Below are 21,666 nucleotides of genomic sequence, written 5' to 3' on the forward strand. Positions count from 1 at the left end.
GGCCAGAGTTGAGAACCCGTGATCTAGTTTTTTTTTATATTGTGTAACTGGAAAACTCTTCAGATATTCAGCTGAAATCAAGACGCTTTTGGCAAGGCAACCAAAGTGTCACATGGGGGGGTGTGGGTGGGGCATTGCTTGCTGAGTTGCTGATGTGTTTAAAGCTAATATGCTTTTAAAACAAATGGCTTGATGGCTTTTTAGTGTCTCTATGTCATTTTAATATCTCACAAACTAAAGTTTCTGTGTTGCAATAAAATAACTTTTGGTTTCCTGGTTCATTATTTTAGCTGTGTTCATTTTTCACCAAGTTTTTAAAAATATATAAATGCAGCTCTGGGATCTAAGGAAGCAGAACATGTTCAATTCAGCTGTTACACTTTATGGGAAGTGTTGACCTGAGGTGAAGTGGATAGAAGAGTCATTCCTTATTAGGACTGAACCCACAAACCTAGTGTCAATAGCTCAGGTCCTCAACCATTATTCACTATGCTAATAATAATTCAAATGAAATATTCTTTGTAGAGAGATCTGATCATACGGTTAACTGCTCTACTGTTGTTGGGTGTGTCATTATTGCAGTGGTTTTTCCTGGAGCACTGATGCCATCTAGAGGATGGAGTCAGTAATATTCATTATACATTTAAGAAATTAAACATCCTAAACTGCTACCAAATTGTTAATCCAATGAGAACCAGATGTTCTGAATTTAAATCCAACAAATATATGTTTTGAAGACCTAAATATTACTAAAATATAACTCTATAGTATTATTGTCTGATTTAACAGACATTATAAAAAAAATACCAGCAGGGGAATTTAACTTAAAGGGATAGTTCACCCAAAAATGAAAATTAGCCCATGATTTACTCACCCTGAAGCTATCCTGGCTGTATATGACATTCTTCTTTCAGACGAATACAATCGGAGTTATATTAAAAAATGTCCTGGCTCTTCCAAGCCTTATAATGGGAGTCAACTCTGATTGGCTCATTCGTCTTCAATGGTCAAACATGATAGAAAATGTGTAGTTGGTGTGGAGTAGTGCATGGTTTGATTTAAAAGAATCGGTTCAAAAGATTCGGTCTCGGAGATAAGAGTGAGTCACAATATTTGACCGCGGGGGCGGTGAGATTTTCGGATACAATTTGAGTCGAAATGTGATGTTTTCACATTTAATTTTGGCCGCACCTGAAACGGAAACAGAAGTAAAACATCGCTTATTCAAGGATTGTCTAGAGCGTGCGCACAGTTCAGTTGAATGATAAATAAAAAATTTACTTGATGCTGTTAAGATGAATTTACGAAACTGTTTGCTGAAATAACCACATTATTAACAGCACTAAACTAAAAACGCGCTGTAGCTAGTAGTGATCTGTCAGTCAGATGCGCGTGAAAGTTGCGTTCATTAGCAACAGACTCCAGTCGCGTTCTTTCCAAATCATTATAAATAATGTTACAGATAAAATGTTCTCGATTTCGTCACATTACCCTATTGCAGTGTCATTTAGTTATCATACAACTCTGCATGAACAATAAAACCTTCTGCTCTTGTCATGTTACTGATAACAATTTAATTTCTATTCTCATGATATGAAATAACCAAAATGCCATAAATGATTTAGCCTAATTCATAATTCATTCCTCTACCTGAAGACCCTGACATGGATGAAGGCTTTGTAAAACTGCACAGCTTTTCCAGTTTTTTTTTAAATGACACTCCTTTCTACACAAACAATGAACACACTTTCTATTGTGTATGCCTGTGAAAGACGATGGAGCCAATCAGAGTAGGTATGGATTTTTAAATATCGCTTACCCCACCTTTAAATAGAGGCCAATAAATAGCAGGACAATAGGATATGTATAAAAGTTTTATTTAGATATTTACAAAGTACTACAAAAAAAATGAACAGCTTTTCTTTACACTCTCTCTCACCCCCAAACACACAGACAGACACACACACATTATGTTGATCTCACACATACTCTCCACAATTAGATATAATGACTTTCTGTTTGGTTTTGCCATCTTTTGATCCCTGAGCCTGAGGAAACAGTACAGATACAAAGTAATTAAAAAACAGCACAAAAAATAATTTTAATATTTTAAACAAAGCATTTTAAATTCCTTTTGATCAAAAGTGACAGTAAAGAATTTATAATGTTACAAAAGATTATTTCAAATTGATGCGGTTCTATTGAACTTTCTATTCGTCAAAAAATCCTGAAAAAACACATCAGTTTTTGATAACATTGATAAGAAATGTTTCTTAAGCACTAAACAAGCATATTAGAATGATTTCTGAAGGATCAAAAATGTTTTTCAGCTTTGCCATCACATTTTACATTACAAATTACATTTTATAATAGAAGACAGTTATTGTAAATGATAATATTTCACAATATTAAAGCTTTTACTGTATTTTTAATTTTTTTTAAATGCAGCCACTAAAACGTCTTTCAAAAACATTTAATCTTACTGACTACCAACTTTTTAATAGTCAAGTCATAAGCGATTGCAAATCCAATCTCCCTCAGCTTACCTCCATTGCCCGGAGTACGTCCATGCCCTCTACAAGTTCTCCAAATACCACATGTTTGCCATCCAGCCAGTCTGTCTTATCAACAGTTATGAAGAACTGAGAGCCGTTAGTATTGGGACCAGAGTTTGCCATAGACAGCTGACCTATGAGTGCATATTCAGAGAACATGAGATCAACATCAACAAATATACTAACTGATCCTGAACATACACATGATCCGTTTGCAGTATGTATGCATTACGTATTGTAGTGCAGTAGCAGCACACACTCATTGAGCTTTCACACGAGACGTGTTTGCAGTGCGCTTCACTGTTGGAATCAATTTATTATTTCTATATAGACTTATATGTTAAGATGCTCAAGCATGAGGCAAAACTTTTAAACAAGTTACTTCTCTTACGGGAAACTATCACAAACATTTTAAACTAACTTACAATCCACACCAATAACCAATGAAATTGCCTCCCATTATAAGATGACTGAAAAAAATAGTAGTGTACTTTACTTGTATGCATTTATGGTAAAATTACTAGCCTACATTTTCATGTCAATCCATGTGAGTATGTGTGAGACAGGCATTGGTTCTCAAAGGCTTTTGTGAATAAAAACAGAAAAAAAACCTTTCAAAACACACTCACACACACACCTAACTTCTCTCAAGCTGAGGACTCAACTCACCTGGTTCGGTGTGCTTGAGGACAAAGTTCTCATCCTCAAACTTGCCTCCATATATGGATTTCCCCCCAGTGCCGTTGTGATTGGTGAAATCTCCACCCTGGCACATAAACTGAGGGATGATTCTGTGGAAACTGCTGCCCTTGAATCCAAAGCCCTTCTCATGTGTGCACAGACAGCGGAAATTTTCTGCAGAACAAAAACAAAACAGAAGTCCTCTTTTCAGCAAAGCACCAAACATTTAATTGACAAACTGCTAATGTGATAGAGATGCGCAGATCAGCTCTAATGTCACCCGAATTTGCTGTTAAAAATAAATCATTCACCCGCGACCCGAACCTATGATTTTCTCTGATTTAGATTTCCACACTTGATCAGCACAATACAATTGGGGGGGAAGGGACTGATGATTCAAAGAAATTGAGTCAACAGGCAAAGTTTGAAGGGAGTGAACAGATGTTCTAAAGTGTTGCCATTTATCATGGGAAGAACCTCAGCTGGCATACCGAGAACATCTTATCTTTTCTGGTTTCAAAAAAACATAGTATCAACAAGCCATTGTGAAATACCTAGAGGCTTGGTGGACTTCCAAAAAAATAAAATCTGCCATCTAGCCAATAATGAAGTGAAGGCACGTATATCTAACTGTTTTGATGAAAACAGAGTCCAAACTTTAAGAACCCCATAAAGAATGCAGTAGTAGGGAAGACATCAATCTTGATTAAAATTTTTCTGGACAGTCTCAAAATAGTTGTTCCAATAGTTATGAAGCATTGGACAGAAAAAAAATAACATATGACTCAGATTACAGGGTGACGTAGGCTAGCACAACTGTCATCAATGTTGATGTAAATTGCAGAGAACCAAGCTTTGGAAAAATGAACCCTATGCAGTATTTTAAACTGTATGAGCCCAAGCTGTGCACATATTGAGCTTGAATGGATTCTATTAATAGCATTCACCCACCAGTCATCCACAAACTCTTAACCCGACTCATATTCCCAGGCACTTTAAGTTAGCAATAGAGCAATCATCAATAAGTCAAAAAGCTGATAATAAATCCTGGAAATAAGTGCCTTTTGAAAACTATTAATCATAAGAAAATCTTCCCATACCAGATTAGGTGGTAAGCAAGGAAAGTTTGGATGTAAGGAATGTTTTTATTACTCGCGGATTATCCTTAGCGTTCGCAGATACGCGCATCACTATAATGTGCTGTGATGTCCTGAACAGGACCGTGCAACAACTTATCAAAAACGGAAAAAAGTACTTGGCTCTGTCCATCGATTGTTGATGGGATGGAGGCAGATCTGAAAGCAAGCTTAAAGTCAATTGTAAGAAACAGGTGGAGTTTATGTGGACTAAATGATTTGAGAAGTTCAGTACACGTCACCAGAGTCTGTCACATCACCGGTTTTTAAATTGATTAAAAAACATCAGGCCAAAAAATGTCAAAAATGAAATATGCATGGCTGAATTGTTCACAATGCATTTTGAAAACAGGAACCTCTAAAGATAATTTACAGAGTCTGACCTGCAGTCATAGGCACAACGTCTGCTCGTAGAAGGAAGCGCAGTCGACCTGCAGGTTTGTTGCCAATCTTGATGTCCATGTAGACCTGAGGGTTAGTTCTGCCCTTTTTCGCTGGAGGCTCTCCCTGTTCAGAAACACAAAATACCAATCAGAAAACATTAATGATAAATATCAGAATATAAAATTTAAACCGATCATATGACACTGAGCAAAAACATATATAAACTGCTATGCAAATATGACATGCCATTGCCAGGCATTTAATATCATTTCATGCTAAAACCAAACAATGTTATTACAACATTCCCACCTCCTGAGTGTTTGTACTGGCTGATTCCGCAGCTGACTCCGCTTCCTCACTCTCCTCAACAGTCTTCCCTGAGAACTTCTTCAACCAGTCATCTTCAGACCACACTATGAGCAGAGCAGCAATGTAATTCAGATTTGTGTTTCAAGGACATGCAAGAAATAAGTTAACAGCATAATGAATGAGAGTTTATCATAGCAACCCATTGCAATGAAAAAACCTCACCTGGTCGAGAGGAGCCCTCTTTAATTCTCATGGGTTTGGCGATGTTCACCCTGATGGTTCTCCCGAACAGCTCCGATTCATTCTGCAGGACATGAAGTCGAATAGATATTAACCTAGACTTCCAGCTCTGAGGAAAACTGACATACATCAGGTTTTCTGATTAGTGGTTCATTAACTCACCATATTATCAATGGCAGCAGCTGCATCCTGGGAAAAACCAGACAAAAGTTTGAGAAAGGTGTTATTGGTGTATTTAAGCATCCTTTTTTTTATTTTGTAGAGGCAAACAAACCAGTCATGTATGGGTGACTTGTGTAAACTATGAGAAGCAACATTGGTTACAGAAGTGAACCAGAATTAATTAATAATAAAAGATACAAGTTATTCCAATGCTTAATATTTTCCATCTTATTTTGATTGAGTCGAGGATGTGTTCTTAACTGAAGACAGATTTAGCACGTATTCACCTCTGCCAGCTCAAACTCGATGAATGCAAAGCCCCTGTGCTTCTCTGTGGACAAAAAGAGTCAAACATGATGTGCGATATTTTCAAGTCGTAAAACTGTTTCTGTTGTTTGTTAAAGTGTGTTTTTGATTTATGTGTTTAGTTACCCGTCTCATAATCTAACGGGATCTGAATATCCGTGATGTCACCGAAGGGAATGAATGCCGCGTGCAGCACTTTCTCATCCACCTCCTCCGCGAGACCCCCTGAGAAAAACAAAACATATTCCAATAATTTTAATATTTCATGTTAAAAACTCATTGACCGTGCAATTCAAGCTGATATTTCATCTGTTGCCCCTTTCCTGGCTACAGCTGATAACCGGAATCGCATCCCTAAACATGCACGAGGCTGTAGGGTTAAACTAGCGCAATGTGAGAACGAAGGGTTTGTTATTTTGATTATAATTTTGATGCTTTTCTTACCAACATAAAGAACACGTTTGCTCGACGCCATCTTTTTTGTAACCTTTGACTTTTGACTGTTTTGTTCGCCAGAGCGGGTCGTTGTCTCGCCCTCTAGTGATGCGGAGGACAAATAACATCACTGGCATTCACAAGTGTCAATTGTTCAGCTCTGGATTAACAGCTTTACTTTTTTTCAGTTAGTTCGTTTTTTACTTGAATTTTCCTAGCTAAGTGGAAACATATATATTTTACTTATTGGCTCGCTCTGTGAAACAAACTACATACCTTTCTATATAAAAGTAAAACGTTTTTATTTAAAAAATATTTACCAGTCACTAATGTAAAAGTTGGTAAACCACAGAGTCCAAAAAGCTTAGTTTTTATTTTATGTAACAATTCTCTAAATTTTTTTTTTTTTATGTGAATCAATTTGTTACTTAAATTGGATGATGTTTACATGTTTTGTGGTCATGATTTATATCTTGATAATGCATATAATTGATATAGCCTACTTATATGCATTCATTTATATGCATTAATTATATGTATTAATTGATTATTGATATAATTATATAATTGACAGACCCATTAAATATGGTAGCTCTATGTATATAATTTTACAGTAGTTTGACGGACATCAACTTTCAGAAGGAGGTAAACTGGAGTTACTGTAAATGGCTTTGGTCATGTGAGTAGTCCCAGGTAAAGGTGAAATGGAACGTTTATTTACATTTCTGTCACTATTGGGTCCTTGAGCAGAACATTTAACCTCTAAAGGTCCTACCGCAAGTCATTTTGGATAAAAAGTGTCTGTAACATGGCCTTTGTCTTTGCTAAGTAAATAAAAATGAAGAACACAGCATAGTTCATTTTAAATAGTCATTCCTTTATTTAGAGTGCCACACCACTCGGGTTATTGTCATGGGACAAGTGAGGTCCAATCAAACCAGCAAACACACATCTCACAGAAGAACCAAGCTTCCACTTCCTCATAGAAAAAGTCAGTCCTGGCCACAATACAAAGGCTCTTCCCTCACAGAATTGACTTTTTTTTTTAAATTAACTTTAGGTGATAAAAATCATCACAGAGGTAAAAAATATTAACCCTGCAACAAAATTGTTTTCTTTATGTTCAAGTATTATTTTGTATTTTTCTTTTTTTTTTTCATGTTTTCTTTTTTGTGTTCGTATTGGTTGCCACCAGACGACACCAGACAGGGATGATCTCTCTTCAGTCTTTCAGCTTCACCCTACAGAAAACAATTTCAAATTAAAACAATTTAGTTTTTCAGAATAATTTTAAACAAACAGAGAAATAGCCTGGCCATAAGCACAGTAATTATAATACTACTGATAATAATAAAAGTTACTCGTCAGGATGTTGCAGCTGCAGTCACAGCAGTGACTCCCACTTTCTGTGTCGCGTCTTTCTTGGCCTGATGAGCCTGAAGAACTGCAACAGCCTCCTCCACCTGACAGCACAAACAAATCATCAGTCCTGCAACGCCCTCGCCATCTTAACCACAGAGATTCATGGCTCTCATAATTCAAAATTCTGTCATCATTTACTCACCCTCATGTTGCCGTAAAACTTTCGTACATCCTCAGAACACAGATGAAGATATTTTTAATGAAATCTGAGAGATTGCTGTTCCTCCATTGACAGTCACTTTGACGCTTTAAAAAAGTTCATGAAACTAATCCATATGAATCGTGCGGTTTAGTCCACATTTTCTGAAGAGACACGATCGATTTTAAATGAACAGGTTGAATTTAGGCTTTAATTCACATATAAACATTCAACTCACACATAATTTGTGGTAAACGGAAGCTCAAGCATGTTCACTTGACATGCAAGAACCAATGAGGTTCATTCTCGTGTTACACAGCATGTTTGAGCTTCCGCAAGAACCAATGAGATTAATTCTCGTGTTACGCAGCACGTTTGAGCTTCTGCAAGAGGTTTGTTCTTGCATGTCAAGCAGGTTCGGTTGAGCTTCTGTTTATGTTCGCTGATTAATGTTTATATGTGAATAAAAGCCTAAATTCAATCTGTTCATCATATAAAGCGTCTCTTCAGAAAATTTCATTTATTCAATTCATATGGATTAGTTTTATGATCACTTTATGAACGTCAAAGTGGTTGTTGCGTAGACTGTCAATGGAGGGACATAAATCTCAGATTTCATTAAATATATCTTCATTTGTGTTTCGAGGATGAACGAAAGTCTTACGGGTTTGGGACGACATGAGGGTGAGTAACTAATGACAGAATTTTTTTGGTGAACTAATCTTTTAACTGATAAAACGCCATTATTATATATAGATTACATCTCTAGTCTGTGCTAGGCAAGGCATAAATCTTAATAAATGAATGCATATTATGTCCCTGGTTCAGTCAATATGCTTTGCATTGTTAAAAGCTTGTGACTTTTCCCATTATTGCACATAACAGCTGAGCTAGTGTCGGTTGCTGGAGGCTTTTATCATAATTAACGACTGTCACCTTGGAGCGCAGAGACTCGTGGGACTCCAGCATGTGGAGCAGCTCAGAGTTGTCGATCTCAAGCAGCATTCCTGTGATCTTCCCGGCTAGACTGGGGTGCATTGCCTGGATGAGAGGGAACAATCGCTCACCTAAAGGGGAAAACAGAACAGGCACACGCAAGACAGACAATAAACAGTTTGAGATGGTTACAGGGAAGAGTAAAATAAGCAATTAATACTCATTAGGCATGCCCAAAAACGACCTTGAGAGTGTAAAGATATGTTTAGAAAGGCTGAACGTGCTTACAGCCTCCTCATCTCACCAAGCATCTGTTTCTGTTCCTGAGGAGGGGCGGCAGCTAACATGGAGGCAGTGAGAGGCTCCTGACCCTGCACATGAACGGCTGGCTGTGCCTGACCAAGACAATAAACCAAAAAATATTATTGTGTTTGTCAAAGCCAATAATAATTTTCACATTATGGCCAATAACTGACAAATGGCCAGTATTAAAATTCATACAATCAATCATTTAAAATGCAACAGTTTTAAATGAATTAGACATCACATTATAATGTACATTGTGAATTTTTTTTTTTGAGATTTGATAAATATTACATTTAACAGTGTTTTTAAAGATTAATAACTTTAAATGGATGATGGCAAAGGTAATCTTAATGAAAAAAATGAGCACAATTAAATTTTGACAGACATACAGTATATATATATTATAGATATATCAGATATATATCAAATACCAAGTTACCAACTGATACTGCTAAATATGTAAGGGATAATCCATAGATAGCTGTGCATTAAACAATTTTAATGTACGACGTGGAGGCAAAGAACCGCCCGATGCGAAGAGTGGATTATCCCGCTTATACCATGCTCATTTGCCAGTACTGACAATTTAAAGCTGTTATTAATGTTTGCAGCACAATATTTGACTGGAAGGGTAACATTTAAAGTTATTTTTGTCAGTTACGGCTCATTAGATCTAGCATTCTGCCCGCTTTGAATCAGACACAGAGATAAAGTAATAAGATTACATTTATTTGAATGAATGAACTGTAGCATTCATTTGAATAATTATCGAGAAAGAGAGAGAGAGAGAGAGAGAGAGAGAGATTCGTACCTGTGTCTGTTCAGTGTTTCTAAGCTGTGAGTTTAATTACTTCAAAGTAGCGATGTAACCTCCTCCTTGCTGAGAAATATAATGTAGCTATTCAATAGCGAAGCTATTTTATTACTAAATAAGCTAGAATTAGCTTTGTATTTGTGAATATTTGGTGTAGTTTTTGTTTACATCTATCAGCATATATTACCTGTTGCAGTGTAATGGGCTGCACTACCTGAGGCTGAGTGTTTCGTATGGTGGTGGCGTACTTGTATGGGGGCATGGCACGTGGGGTCGTCACCCCCATGGCAGGGCGAGGACCCATTGGTTGGCCAGTGCCTCCTAGTGGGAAATAGGAAGAGGGCAAGTGGGAAAAGGAAATGAGTATTAAAGCTATGATCAGGACAGAATGAACACCAAACACACTTGTAATCATTAAATGTGTAGTTTGTGGTGTTATTCAAGGGAATTACATAATGATCAGTTAAATATGAACTAAAACCAATAGATATGTTATACATTATTTATTATTATTATTATTATGAAACATTAAAATAAACTAAAACCTGAATTATAATCTCTGACACCTTCAACCAACTATGCAACTCTTAAAAATTTAATCTGAGATGATACTGAGAGAAACTTTTCAGGCCTCTGGGTCTGTAAAACAGGTCGAAGTTTGTCATAATAGGGCATCACATCATTAGTGGGTGGGTTTTCTCACCCACTCTCTGTGCACCTGTAGGGATCCCGCGTGGGCCTTGGCCGGATGCATTGGGTGCCAGGTGGCGAATGTTGGCACGGGGCCCTGGCTGGCGCAAGGAGCCGGGCATGCCCTGGAAGCCACCCTGACCTCTGCCACCCTGCTGCTGCCAGCGAGGGTTCGGACGAATCTGGGTCAGCTGGTTTGGTGCGTAGTATGTTGTTCTGTTCTGGGCCTGTGAAGCATGATAGAATTAATTTGATGCATTTGAAAATATCTATATATTTAATCAGAGAGATTATTAATCTATTAATTGAACATTTTACTACTTTAGAGCCCTTGTAAATGTATTCATTTATTATCTGTATTTGTATTATATACTATGGAGTCTATATACTATAATACTATATTATAATAGTATTATAATAAGTCCATTTCGGACACAAGAACATAATGTGTTTTGGTGAATCATAATTGTAACCTATATGTTGAAATTATGAGATAAAATTCAAAACTTTGATATGCTAACTCATAGTTATGACATAAAAAGTCAAAATTATGACAAAAAGACATAATTATGAGAAAATAATGAGATAAATGACTTTTCTTGTCATAATTTTGATTTCATTCTTTTTATTTTTATTATATATTTATAATATAATATATTATATATTTTTTATTATATATTTTTTTAGTTTTTATTTCATAATTTTGTATTTCCAAAAAAATCAAGTTTTTATAAATTATAATTTTGACATAGAAGTCTTAATTATGACTTTTTTTTTCTTGTTTGACAGAAATTGCCATTCCATAATATACAGTGAGGTTGTGTAAAAATAATGAAAATATCGGAAAAAAATAAATAAAAATGTATCTTAAACCTTTATTTTTCTGTATTTTCTAAACCATTTCATTTTTCCAGGTTTAAATGGAATTAAATCCCAGATTTTATTGTTGTCTAAGACTTTTGTAGCTCACCCACCTGAGGCACAGCTGGCATGAAGTAACCACCGGCAGGTTGGAACTGGTTGATGATGGCGTTGGCGGGCATGGCTCTCATGCCAGCGATGCGCTGCATGTACTGGTTGGTCAAATGAGCTTTGCGTTCTTCTTTACGTTGGGCCAGGGCCACGTACAGTGGTTTGGAGCCCACAATACGCCCATTCATCTCTGTCACGGCCTTTGTGGCCTCCTCAGGTGAGGAGAAACACACAAAGCCAAAACCTTTGGACCTGCCATCCTCCAACATCACCTGCAGCAAGATATACATTTTATAAGATCTCACCTCCATCAGAGAACAGTTTAAACCAAAAATATAAATAAGTGTCTAAAATGGTATTTTAACGCATTGTTTACGGTCATGTAATAGACTGCAACGATATTAGTTTTTGGTGCTGGGTGAAATGGAAAAATTCAATGATTTCAGTTGGATTTTGACCCAATCCTAATGGTGTTGGGTATAACTAATGGACACATTGCTACATCTTCTAGTAGAAACATTTTATAATATTCTATCTTTTGATGCCAGAAAAAAATTATTTACTGAATTGGATCAGTGATAAATCTCTGTCACTTAAATGTTGGCATAAGATTATTTCTATTAGTTGATTCTCACTTTCATTTGGAACAGCCCTTGAAATACCATCCCTTTCCCACTGTGCCCTTCAGTGCAAAAATGTTGTTCGGAATTCACCCAATAGTAAAAAATAGTAGAGATGCATCGTAGAAATAGTAGAGATTTACTCTACTTTACCGATTCCGAGTTCCGATTTTTTTGTAAGTGTGACCTGCCGATACTGATTTTTTGCAGATTCCGATTTTCTTTCAAAGCACTATAATTTAAAACATATACAAAAAAAAATCTACTTTTCTTCAATGCAAAATTTAATTTTCATAGTAAAAATACTAATAAAATAAGAACAAATAAACAAATTTAAAACAACAGCCCAAATAAATGCAATAGAATAAAGAGAAATATGAAATAAAGTTTTAAGTTTTTCAGGTGGGTATACAGTATATTCAGGTATGCAATACTACAGAAATTAGGAATCAAATGTAAAATAACATTAGATAGTCTTTGTTGTAAAAATTAGGTACAGATCAATGCTTACAGTTAATTACAAAACTTCAAGAGCAGAGAGTGATTATTTTGTTCTTTGATTAACATGACAGACAGCAGCAGGTTTATTAGGATCCAATATACTGTTACTGTAACTTGCATTAGAGTAAGTTACAATCCCAACTAATTACTACTAATTACTAGGTTCCAAAACTGACTGTGTTTAACTGAATACTTGCCAAGACAGGCATTTTGACATAATTTTGTGTGTATTTGACAGTTTAAGCACAGTAAGGCTCTCTGGGGATTCAGACAGAGGCTGCAGCAGCGAACCAGACATGAGCTTGTGGATGGCTCGACAGTCCACTCATTTTGGTACTTGTGACTCAAAAGTTGCTTGAGACTGAGAGGCAGCTTATGTGTGCTCCACTTATATAGATCAGTGGTGCACGTGTTTTTGGTGTGAACGCAAAACCTGTGGGAATTAGTAAAATTATGCTCTATACAAGCACTATTTAACCGGAGCGAATGAGACGAGTGAGTGACAGGAGGCGGGTTTGTGTGTCACTTCACCGTCGGAGAGAAGAGAGCGATAACGCGCAGTTGACGTTATTGCCTGTGCCGCTGACAACAAAACGGATCATGCGGAAAATCGTCCGATTCCGGTCCCTGGCTGGTTGACCGGTGCATCTCTAAGAAAAAGACTTTTGACCCACCTTGGTACTGGTAATGGAGCCGAAAGGAGAGAACTCTTTACGCAGTTTCTCATCATCGATGGTGTCATCAAGATTCTTTATATACAAGTTTACACCCTGTAAACACAAATATATCAAAATGAATTGATCAAAATGAATAGTTTTTTTATTACTAAACTAAACACAAGCGCACACACAAAGACAAAACACAGCAATTCATTTACCTGATATCTGCTGATTCTTTCCTGTTTGAGCTGTTCAAACTTTCTCTTGAGTTCTGCTTGTCTCTCCATCTTTTTCTGTGCTCGGCCAACAAACACTGTCTTGCCGTTAAGCTCCGTACCGTTCATCTCTTCCACAGCCTGAAACAGCATCACAATCAATCACCTTTCTGTTCATCTGCTTAACTGTCAGTCCATCCATCCATCTAGTCAATCTCCCAGTTCAATGAAAATGTCAGTGTATCAATATAGTCATTTACACTAATGCTAATTTTAAACATGTTTTAGCTTCAGCTGATTAGCGTTATCAGCAAATCATAATACAAATTCACTGTACCTTGTTAGCATCCTCATGCATCTCGTAGCTAACAAACCCAAATCCGCGAGATTTCCCTGTGGGGTCAGTCATGACCTTAACACTCAGTGTTTTACCTGCAGGTAGAAACAAAATCTTCAGAGAACAATTCTAGATCACAAGATAACCACCACAACCACTTTATACTCTCAAACTCACCGTATTTATCAAAGAGCTCCTTCAGTCTCTCATCATCCATGTCGTCGCCGAAGTTCTTGATGTAAACATTGGTGAACTCTTTGGCTTTGGCGCCCATCTCTGCTTCCCTCTCCTTCCTGGACTTGAAACGGCCCACAAACCTACAAATAACAATGGAGACAGAAATGTGACTGATACAGAAATGCAATACACTCTCAGACCGACAGCTGCGGACCAACCACAGACAAGAAACAGCTGCAGACCAACCATAGACAAGAAACAGCTGCAGCAGGGACAAATCGGACTTTAAATTGTATGGGCAAAAAAACCTTTTTCGAAATATCTTCTTTTGTTCCACAGAAATAAGAAAGTCACTCAGTTTTGGATCAACATGAATTTGAGTAAATGATTCTGATCCTTTGGCTCTGATTGGTCAACAAACTTTCACTTAGAGTTCCTCTCTGGAACATCTGTAATTGACAACTACATATCATCCTGGTCAATCTACAGACCAATGACCATCCTTCCTGTCACATGACTCATGCTCAGACACTCACACCTTGCGGTCGTTCAGCAGCATGCCGTTCATCTTCTCGATGGCACGGTCGGCTGCGTCCTGAGTTTCAAAATGCACAAAGGCGTAGCCTTTAGATCCATTCTCGTCGCACACCACCTGTAAACAGACATGGGATGAGACAACCTCAAGAATCAGAGAGTCTTTTCTTATACAGCTGATCTACACAGCTTCTCAATGGGTATAGCTACAGTAACGTCTTCAGCTAGTCAGCTTAAGATCCTTTCCATCTAAACTGGCTATATCTCTTAAGCCTAGTAGTGATGTTTTATATCCACACAGTCACGCAGAGCCGAAGCACAACCAAAACAATGTTCTTCCATGCATGCAGTTTTGTTTATAAGAGGACCAAAAGTTGCATAGTGTACATTTAATGTATCAATTTTTTTTTCCAGCTTTCAAAAATATAAAAGTCACTCCTCACCTTGCAGGACAGGATGTTTCCGAAAGCAGAGAAGGTATCATACAGGGCCTTGTTGTCAATGGACTTGTCCAGATTTTTGATGAAGACGTTTCCAACCCCAGATTTCCTAAGGGATGGATCTCTTTGTGACCACATGATTCTGATTGGTTTTCCTTTGACCACATCGAAGTTCATTGTGTCTAAAGCTCTCTCCGCTGAAACCAAAAAAACATGAGACATAAGACATCTCTGGTCTCTACCTTAGCACTTAAATTACTAACAATTACTAGAGGATTAAGAATTAACCAGCAAAAGTATCTGAATTGATACATGTTGAGGTACTCAAACATATTAACCACTTCAAACAAGCTTGAAGCTTGTCAGCTGAGACTTTGCTAATGCTAGCATAGAGAGTCTCATGAAACTGTAATCTAATAATTACAGGACTGTTGAGGTGCTACTGCCCAGATATTTTAGGATGATCTGCTAAATTTTAAGTATAAGAATTTCCTTATTTTATCACATTTACGGTGTTTTTAATATGTTTTAAGACAAACCATGTGCAAAGTCATAAGTCAACACCATTGCTGAGTATTTTTACCTTAAAACTGCAGTGAAAAAAATGACAGTTTGAAACATGATTTGAAATTGCTGGTGTTTCTTACGTTACAAACCACCTTGTAACCAGTCACATCAACGTACCGAAGGGCTTTAGCATTTACTATGACTGCGAAGCACGAGTCTCGAGAGAAGCCAGGTTATCCCGGTATACCTTTCTGTTGATATGAAAAATCGGGTACATTTAGCAATATAGCGAGTGAATTATGTGATGCATATTACAATGTTATGATAATATGCCTTTCTTCACTGATGTTCTAAGTTGTTTAAAGCGTTTGTGAGTATGCTGATTTTTAGAAGGCAGCTGTCTGACTCTGAGATGGCGAACAGTAACGTGTAACATTAGCAACACATTATTAGCTGTTTAATAACATAGTCAAGCAAAAGGCTAATCATATTAATTGATGTTATGTGTCCGACGTTGTAGAGAGCATCCAGTTACATAAAACGCATTACCATTCTGATACATCTACTTGTGTACGAGCCTGTATAATTCACTCTTCCATTTCTTTTTCTGAATCAGTTTCTGGTTCAAACATATATGGATGAATTAAACCAGTATTTCAAGTTGCCATTGTGCAGCGTCTACTACAGTAAAGCTGACCAAGTGGATCTCTGTGCTGGTGTGAGTGATTGAGTGTAGGCAGGGCTGATTTGCATATTCATGGATCCGCGTATACTAAATGAAGCAAGGGTATAGAGTTACATTCAAGCTATTTTAAGGCATAAATAAAATGTCACAGAAAAAAAATCATCATCATTTTGGTGATCAAAGATGAGTTTTAAGGGATAAAATTATTGACTACAGGTGGACTTTAAGCTAAATGTATTTCATTACTGGTGTGCCTGATGGCACAATTACAGTTACATATATTTATCTGTTTAAATCATGTGAATAGTTTTTCCACTCATCTGCGGTGGTGGATACCCATCCCAGGTCTAAGAAAACATTTTTACAGATCTTTAACATTCATAGACATTTCTTTATATTTAATACACAATGTGGACTAAATATAAATTTAAATATACACGTCTGGAAAAGTCATGACTGAAACATGAATGTCAGGTTTAAGGTTTGTCCGTTTCTGTCTGTTTTTCTATCAAATTGATGGCATATGAAACTGTGAGGGACCTGTCACCTATTGTAATGCATTATGATCTGTCTCTCTCTCTCTCTCTCTCTCTCTCTCTCTCTCTCTCTCTCTCTCTCTCTCTCTCTTTCTGTTCCTCATAGCCCTCCCCCCGACATACACACACACTAAGCACTAAAAATGTCTGGTGAACAAAATGGAGCAGCCTTGTGTCTGCTGCACTCAGCAGTTTGCAGTGTAATTGTATTGAACATGGAGCTCAGGGCTGGTGGGATCATCCAGAGAGAGAGAGAGAGAGAGAGAGAGAGAGAGAGAGAGAGAGAGAGAGAGAGAGAGAGAGAGAGAGAGAGAGAGAGAGAGAGAGAGAGAGAGAGAGAGAGAGAGAGAGAGAGAGAGAGAGAGAGAGAGAGAGAGAGAGAGAGAGAGAGAGAGAGCAAATAACAACTTTCAGCCAACATAGGACAGGACACACAAACTTTTTTTACCACCAATGTAGTGATTTGTTGGTTTCAAGCAAAACTTTGTTATATTTTATGAGGATTTAGAATTATTAGTTAGGATGCACATGCATTTACAGCATATTGTTGTCAAAGTAATAGTAGTAAGCTTTCATCGTTGGATAAAACAGAATAAGCTGAAACATGGTGTGGCTGTCCCATAAATTTGCCTGTCTGCTTGTTTCTTCAAAGCACCCCTCAGAAAAGACAGGCACAGTGAAGGCAGCCCTCACTGGCTCTATATTTAGCAGTTTGGGTCCTTTGAGCAATGTGCTGGCAGGCAGCATGTGTTCAAGGCTCTGTGTCCATTGATGGGGCTGAGACACTGGAATGTGTGTGGCTGAAGCTTACCAGTGCCGGCAACTGTTTACAAATGCAGCTGTTACATGCTAAAAACCGAACCATATGCTTGAGCACATTTGCCAAGCGTGTTGCAATATACTATTGCACTGAAACACTGTGCAAAAACATGCGCAATACAATCTCAAATCCTGAATTCTAGATGTGCATCCTGCAGTGATCACAAACTGTTTTTTGTCTCTTATATGTAAACATATCAGTTGCCATTCTGAGTTTCTAAATGGAGGTGAGTGAGTTCAACTCTGACCTTTTAACCTTTCTGCTGTGAAAGAAGAGGACAGAATAAATTACATTTTAAAAATATAATAAAATACAATACAGGATTTTTAAATTGTAATCATTTTTCACAGTATTAGTGTTTTTATTTAATTTTTGATCAAATAAATGCTGCCTTGGAGAGCATAAGGGACTTCTTTCAAAAACCTTACAAAAAACATACCGACCCCAAACTTCTGAACAGTAATGTACATTCATTCATTATGTATTACATAATTTGAGCTGATTGAACAAACAAATGTTTTACCCTGGACTATTAACTCAGAAAGGAATGAAAAAAACAAAACATATTTAGTATGTTACTCAAAAGTTGTAAAACTGTGCAGGTAAGTTGAAATGTAGGAAGGACAGGACAAAAATGAACAAAAATGGCCAGTTAACACTTATTCTTGTCTTCTTTGAATCATTAGATTCTGAAATAAAGCTGAAGGTGCTCCACAATGGTATTATCCCCTCTTGACACTTTAAATAGCACAAATAGGTCATGCCAGGTTGCAAAATGTGGGCTAACACACACACACACACACACACAACCACACACTAGCACCGTTCCCCTAGAGTTTGTCAGATAACTAAAAAATGGAGGTATCCTAATGTTCATGTTTGCTTCTAGAATGTCTCATATCAAGGTTTATGGTAGATTTAGGCCACTTTGACTATGTGGGTCAACCAGTACATTCAATTCTATTCTAGTTCTTTATTCCGATTATAGGCTATAATTAAGCCTTATTGAGTCTTGAGCTTTTCCATTAAAATTTTCACAATTTTGCCATTATTTCAGGGAAGAATTTGAACAGAATGTTTGAATGTTTTTCTCTGGAACTTGATGTTTTCCAGGAATGGACATGCTAGGCAAGGCAAGCTCAACAGAACAAAATATCAGTCCTTCACAGGGTGCTCACACTGTTAGAAAAATCTGTAGAAATTACAGTATTACTGGCAGCTACTTGCCAGTAACTTACTGTAGATTTAAAATTATGTTATTTACTGGCAACAATTTGTTCAAAATTAAATGAACATTAAACATTAACAAGTCTTTATCTTTACAGAATAAAACTAAAATAACATCCTCATGCAAAGCATTCTGGGAACCAAAATCTGAAGGAAAAAAACAGAAAAAGGATGATGAAGATTTCTGGTTCCCAGAATGCTTTGCATTAGATTGTTATTTTATAATTGTATTCTTTAAAGACAAAGACTTGTTAATGTTTAATGTTCATTTAACTTTGAACAAACTGTTGCCAGTAAATAACATAAATTTAAATCTACAGTAAGTTACTGGCAAACAGCTGCAAAACTACAGCAAATTTTTAACAGTGAAATGATACATACATACATGCCATGCTGCATATTAAAATTTTGTATCACGTACTTATTTCGAAGTGATGATATTAAATCAAGACGAGGGAAATGATACAGCCTGTAGCTCTATTTAATATTTGCTCCTTTAAAAGCAATTGAGTTTATTTGTATGGTGCTTATCACAACGCATAATGTGAGTGCCTTACAGATCCCAGAGTGAGCAAACCAAGTGTGATAATGGCAACAAAATCTTCCTTGGATACTGGTTTATTTCAGCAACATCTTAACATCTATTTTATGTTACTATAGGCTATTGATGAATAAAACTGGAATAGATTAACATTCGGCAGATGGTGTTATCCAAAGCGACTTACATCGCATTGAAGGTACACATTTATTGGTTCATGCATTCCCTGGGAATCAAACCTATGACCTTGGTATTGCTAGCGCCATGCTCTACTGTTTGAGCTACAGAAAATGTAGAGTCATAACTATTGTATATTGGGATACTAGTAACTAAGAAATAAGTGCTAGTACTTTATTTTTTACTTTTTACATAAAATACTAGTACTATTAGTCTTAAAATTATATTAGTCTATAAATATTATAACTGAGAAATAATTGCTAGTATTTTGCTTTTACTCTTTTAAATAGTACTAGAGATTAAAATATTAAATAATACTAGTAACATAAATTGGAATAGATAGTTGTAACTATTGGTATAGTTACTAGTAACTAAGAAAAAAGTACTAGTATCTTATGGATAGTTAAACTGGAATATGTATCAGCAACAACTGGAATATATTTGCAACTTGTCAGAAGTAATTAGTTGATTTCTGAACCACTGATCCCCATAGATTTCAATGGCAAAACTATTACTAATAATAACAATGAAATAGGTCCTTGTCACTAAATGGTGACTAGTATGAACACGTTATATCTGAATATGTGACAGATTGAATGGATTCAAGACCATTTTTGAAAACAGAAATCAAACTAAATCTAGTGTTAATTACTTAATAATAATAAAAAGATAGCCTACTAATTCGTTTAAAGGAAAATGTTAAAGCAGCTTGCCATAATGGCTGGACATAGGCTAATGCGGTGTGACAGTGCAGTCACTAAAACCTGACTTTCACACAATAGGCCATATTAGGAGAATAAAGCGATCTCTTTAATTTGTTAAAGATGGTTATAGCAGGGAAGAACAGCGTGCTGCCTGTGGGTATCTCAGAAATACATGTGACAGCAGCACACAGGAGATCGAGACAGCTCGCCCGCACACACGCTACATATCACCTCCAGTGTCCCTACATTTACGCACGAAGCATGTCACATTATTCCCGTTACTCTGACAGCCCTGTGCATCACGTTTAAAGTCACCCAGGACGACAGGGCGCCGTCTTTCATGTCTTACCGTCCGCAGGCTGCTGGAAGTTGACGTAGGCATAGCCCAGCGAGCGCCGCGTGATCATATCCCGACACACGCGGATGGACAGCACCGGGCCGGCCGGACTGAATTTCTCATACAGCATAGCCTCCGTGATATCAGGGTGCAGGTCGCCCACATAGAGAGAAGCCATCGGATAACTCCCCGCGGTCGCTGCGTTCATATCTCGGTGTCGTTCAAGCCTTTGAGCTCGTGTGTTTTGTCTAGTGCTGAAATGACAGTGCGTAAAGAGTGTCCTAGAACCAGAGGGACAAATTAGTCTATTAAACTTTTACGCTACTCTCCAGATAAACGATGTCGGTATCACTGACAGCTACAGCATATGGAGTCCGGTCGCGAGGAACTGGCTTCAGAAATCGTCTGGGTAGTTGGAGACCTTGTCTTTAAAAAAAAAAAAGTTTGCCCTTTTAAAAAAAAAAAAAAGTTGTTTTAAAGTAGTTATTTTTTGAGGTTTTTGGTATTTTGTATTTTTTATGTTTATTTTTTTTCTTTTTTAAAGGTACTGAAGAACAGTGAGTTATACACTCACGGTGTGGTGGCCGGGGAAAGAGGGTGCGTGGGAAACGCACGGGCACTTTATAGCTCGAGCGGAGGAAATAGCAGCCAGGGTCGCACTCTGGATAACAGAAAAAAACACGCGCACCGAGCATGCGGTGTAACATGACAGTTGCCTACATTCAACAAGGAACATCCAACAGCGACATCTGGGTGCAGCAGTCTACAGCACAAGGTTTCTTTTACATGAACACGAGTCATTCTCAAAATACTGACAAACAATCATTGAATCATAAAGACTTAAATAAAATAATTAACTCCCACATAAATGGCATAATTCTCTGACCTGATATTTTATGTTAAAGTTCCGTATATTTGCAAATCAGAAAAAGAAAACCAAGTTCACCAGACTGTTTACCATGACATTTACAGTTGTTTATATATTTCATGTAAAGAACGTGATAAGTCATAACATGTTTTTACATTAACTCAAAGAAATTTGCAGCTTAAACAGATCTGTCCCGATAATTTACATGTCATTGGTTTTGTCAATAGTAAATACATTGACAAGACAAAGACTAGGAAAAGGTTAAAATTAAAGTACAGCATGGCTGTTTTGCACATA

General features: G+C 37.0%; 2 protein-coding genes across 3 annotated transcripts; both read right to left on the reverse strand.

The window, feature by feature from the left end:
- Window positions 1-1,861: 1,861 nt before the first annotated feature.
- On the reverse strand, window positions 1,862-6,335 carry ppie (peptidylprolyl isomerase E (cyclophilin E)). The gene is made up of 10 exons (XM_079852809.1): window positions 6,218-6,335; window positions 5,900-5,998; window positions 5,755-5,798; window positions 5,468-5,494; window positions 5,288-5,369; window positions 5,066-5,169; window positions 4,756-4,879; window positions 3,225-3,410; window positions 2,547-2,689; window positions 1,862-2,048 (listed from the first exon to the last, which is right to left on the reverse strand). The coding sequence occupies exons 1-10, from the start codon at window positions 6,246-6,248 to the stop codon at window positions 1,980-1,982; spliced, it is 909 nt and encodes a 302-aa protein (XP_079708935.1). The 5' UTR covers window positions 6,249-6,335; the 3' UTR covers window positions 1,862-1,979.
- A 729-nt stretch (window positions 6,336-7,064) lies between these two features.
- On the reverse strand, window positions 7,065-21,140 carry pabpc4 (poly(A) binding protein, cytoplasmic 4 (inducible form)). Of its 2 annotated transcripts, none has more exons than XM_079852792.1 (14): window positions 20,514-21,140; window positions 14,974-15,167; window positions 14,533-14,648; window positions 13,997-14,136; window positions 13,820-13,914; window positions 13,486-13,623; window positions 13,283-13,378; window positions 11,490-11,759; window positions 10,529-10,742; window positions 10,013-10,146; window positions 9,010-9,100; window positions 8,706-8,836; window positions 7,570-7,671; window positions 7,065-7,449 (listed from the first exon to the last, which is right to left on the reverse strand). In XM_079852792.1, the coding sequence occupies exons 1-13, from the start codon at window positions 20,707-20,709 to the stop codon at window positions 7,573-7,575; spliced, it is 1,914 nt and encodes a 637-aa protein (XP_079708918.1). In that variant the 5' UTR covers window positions 20,710-21,140; the 3' UTR covers window positions 7,065-7,449; window positions 7,570-7,572. The 2 variants fall into 2 exon arrangements, with proteins under 2 accessions (XP_079708918.1, XP_079708917.1); XM_079852791.1 differs by having other exon boundaries at window positions 10,544-10,742; window positions 20,514-21,119.
- Window positions 21,141-21,666: the final 526 nt, after the last annotated feature.

The sequence above is a fragment of the Squalius cephalus genome (genome assembly GCF_949319135.1).
Source record: "Squalius cephalus genome assembly, chromosome: 20".
Taxonomy (NCBI): domain Eukaryota; kingdom Metazoa; phylum Chordata; class Actinopteri; order Cypriniformes; family Leuciscidae; genus Squalius; species Squalius cephalus.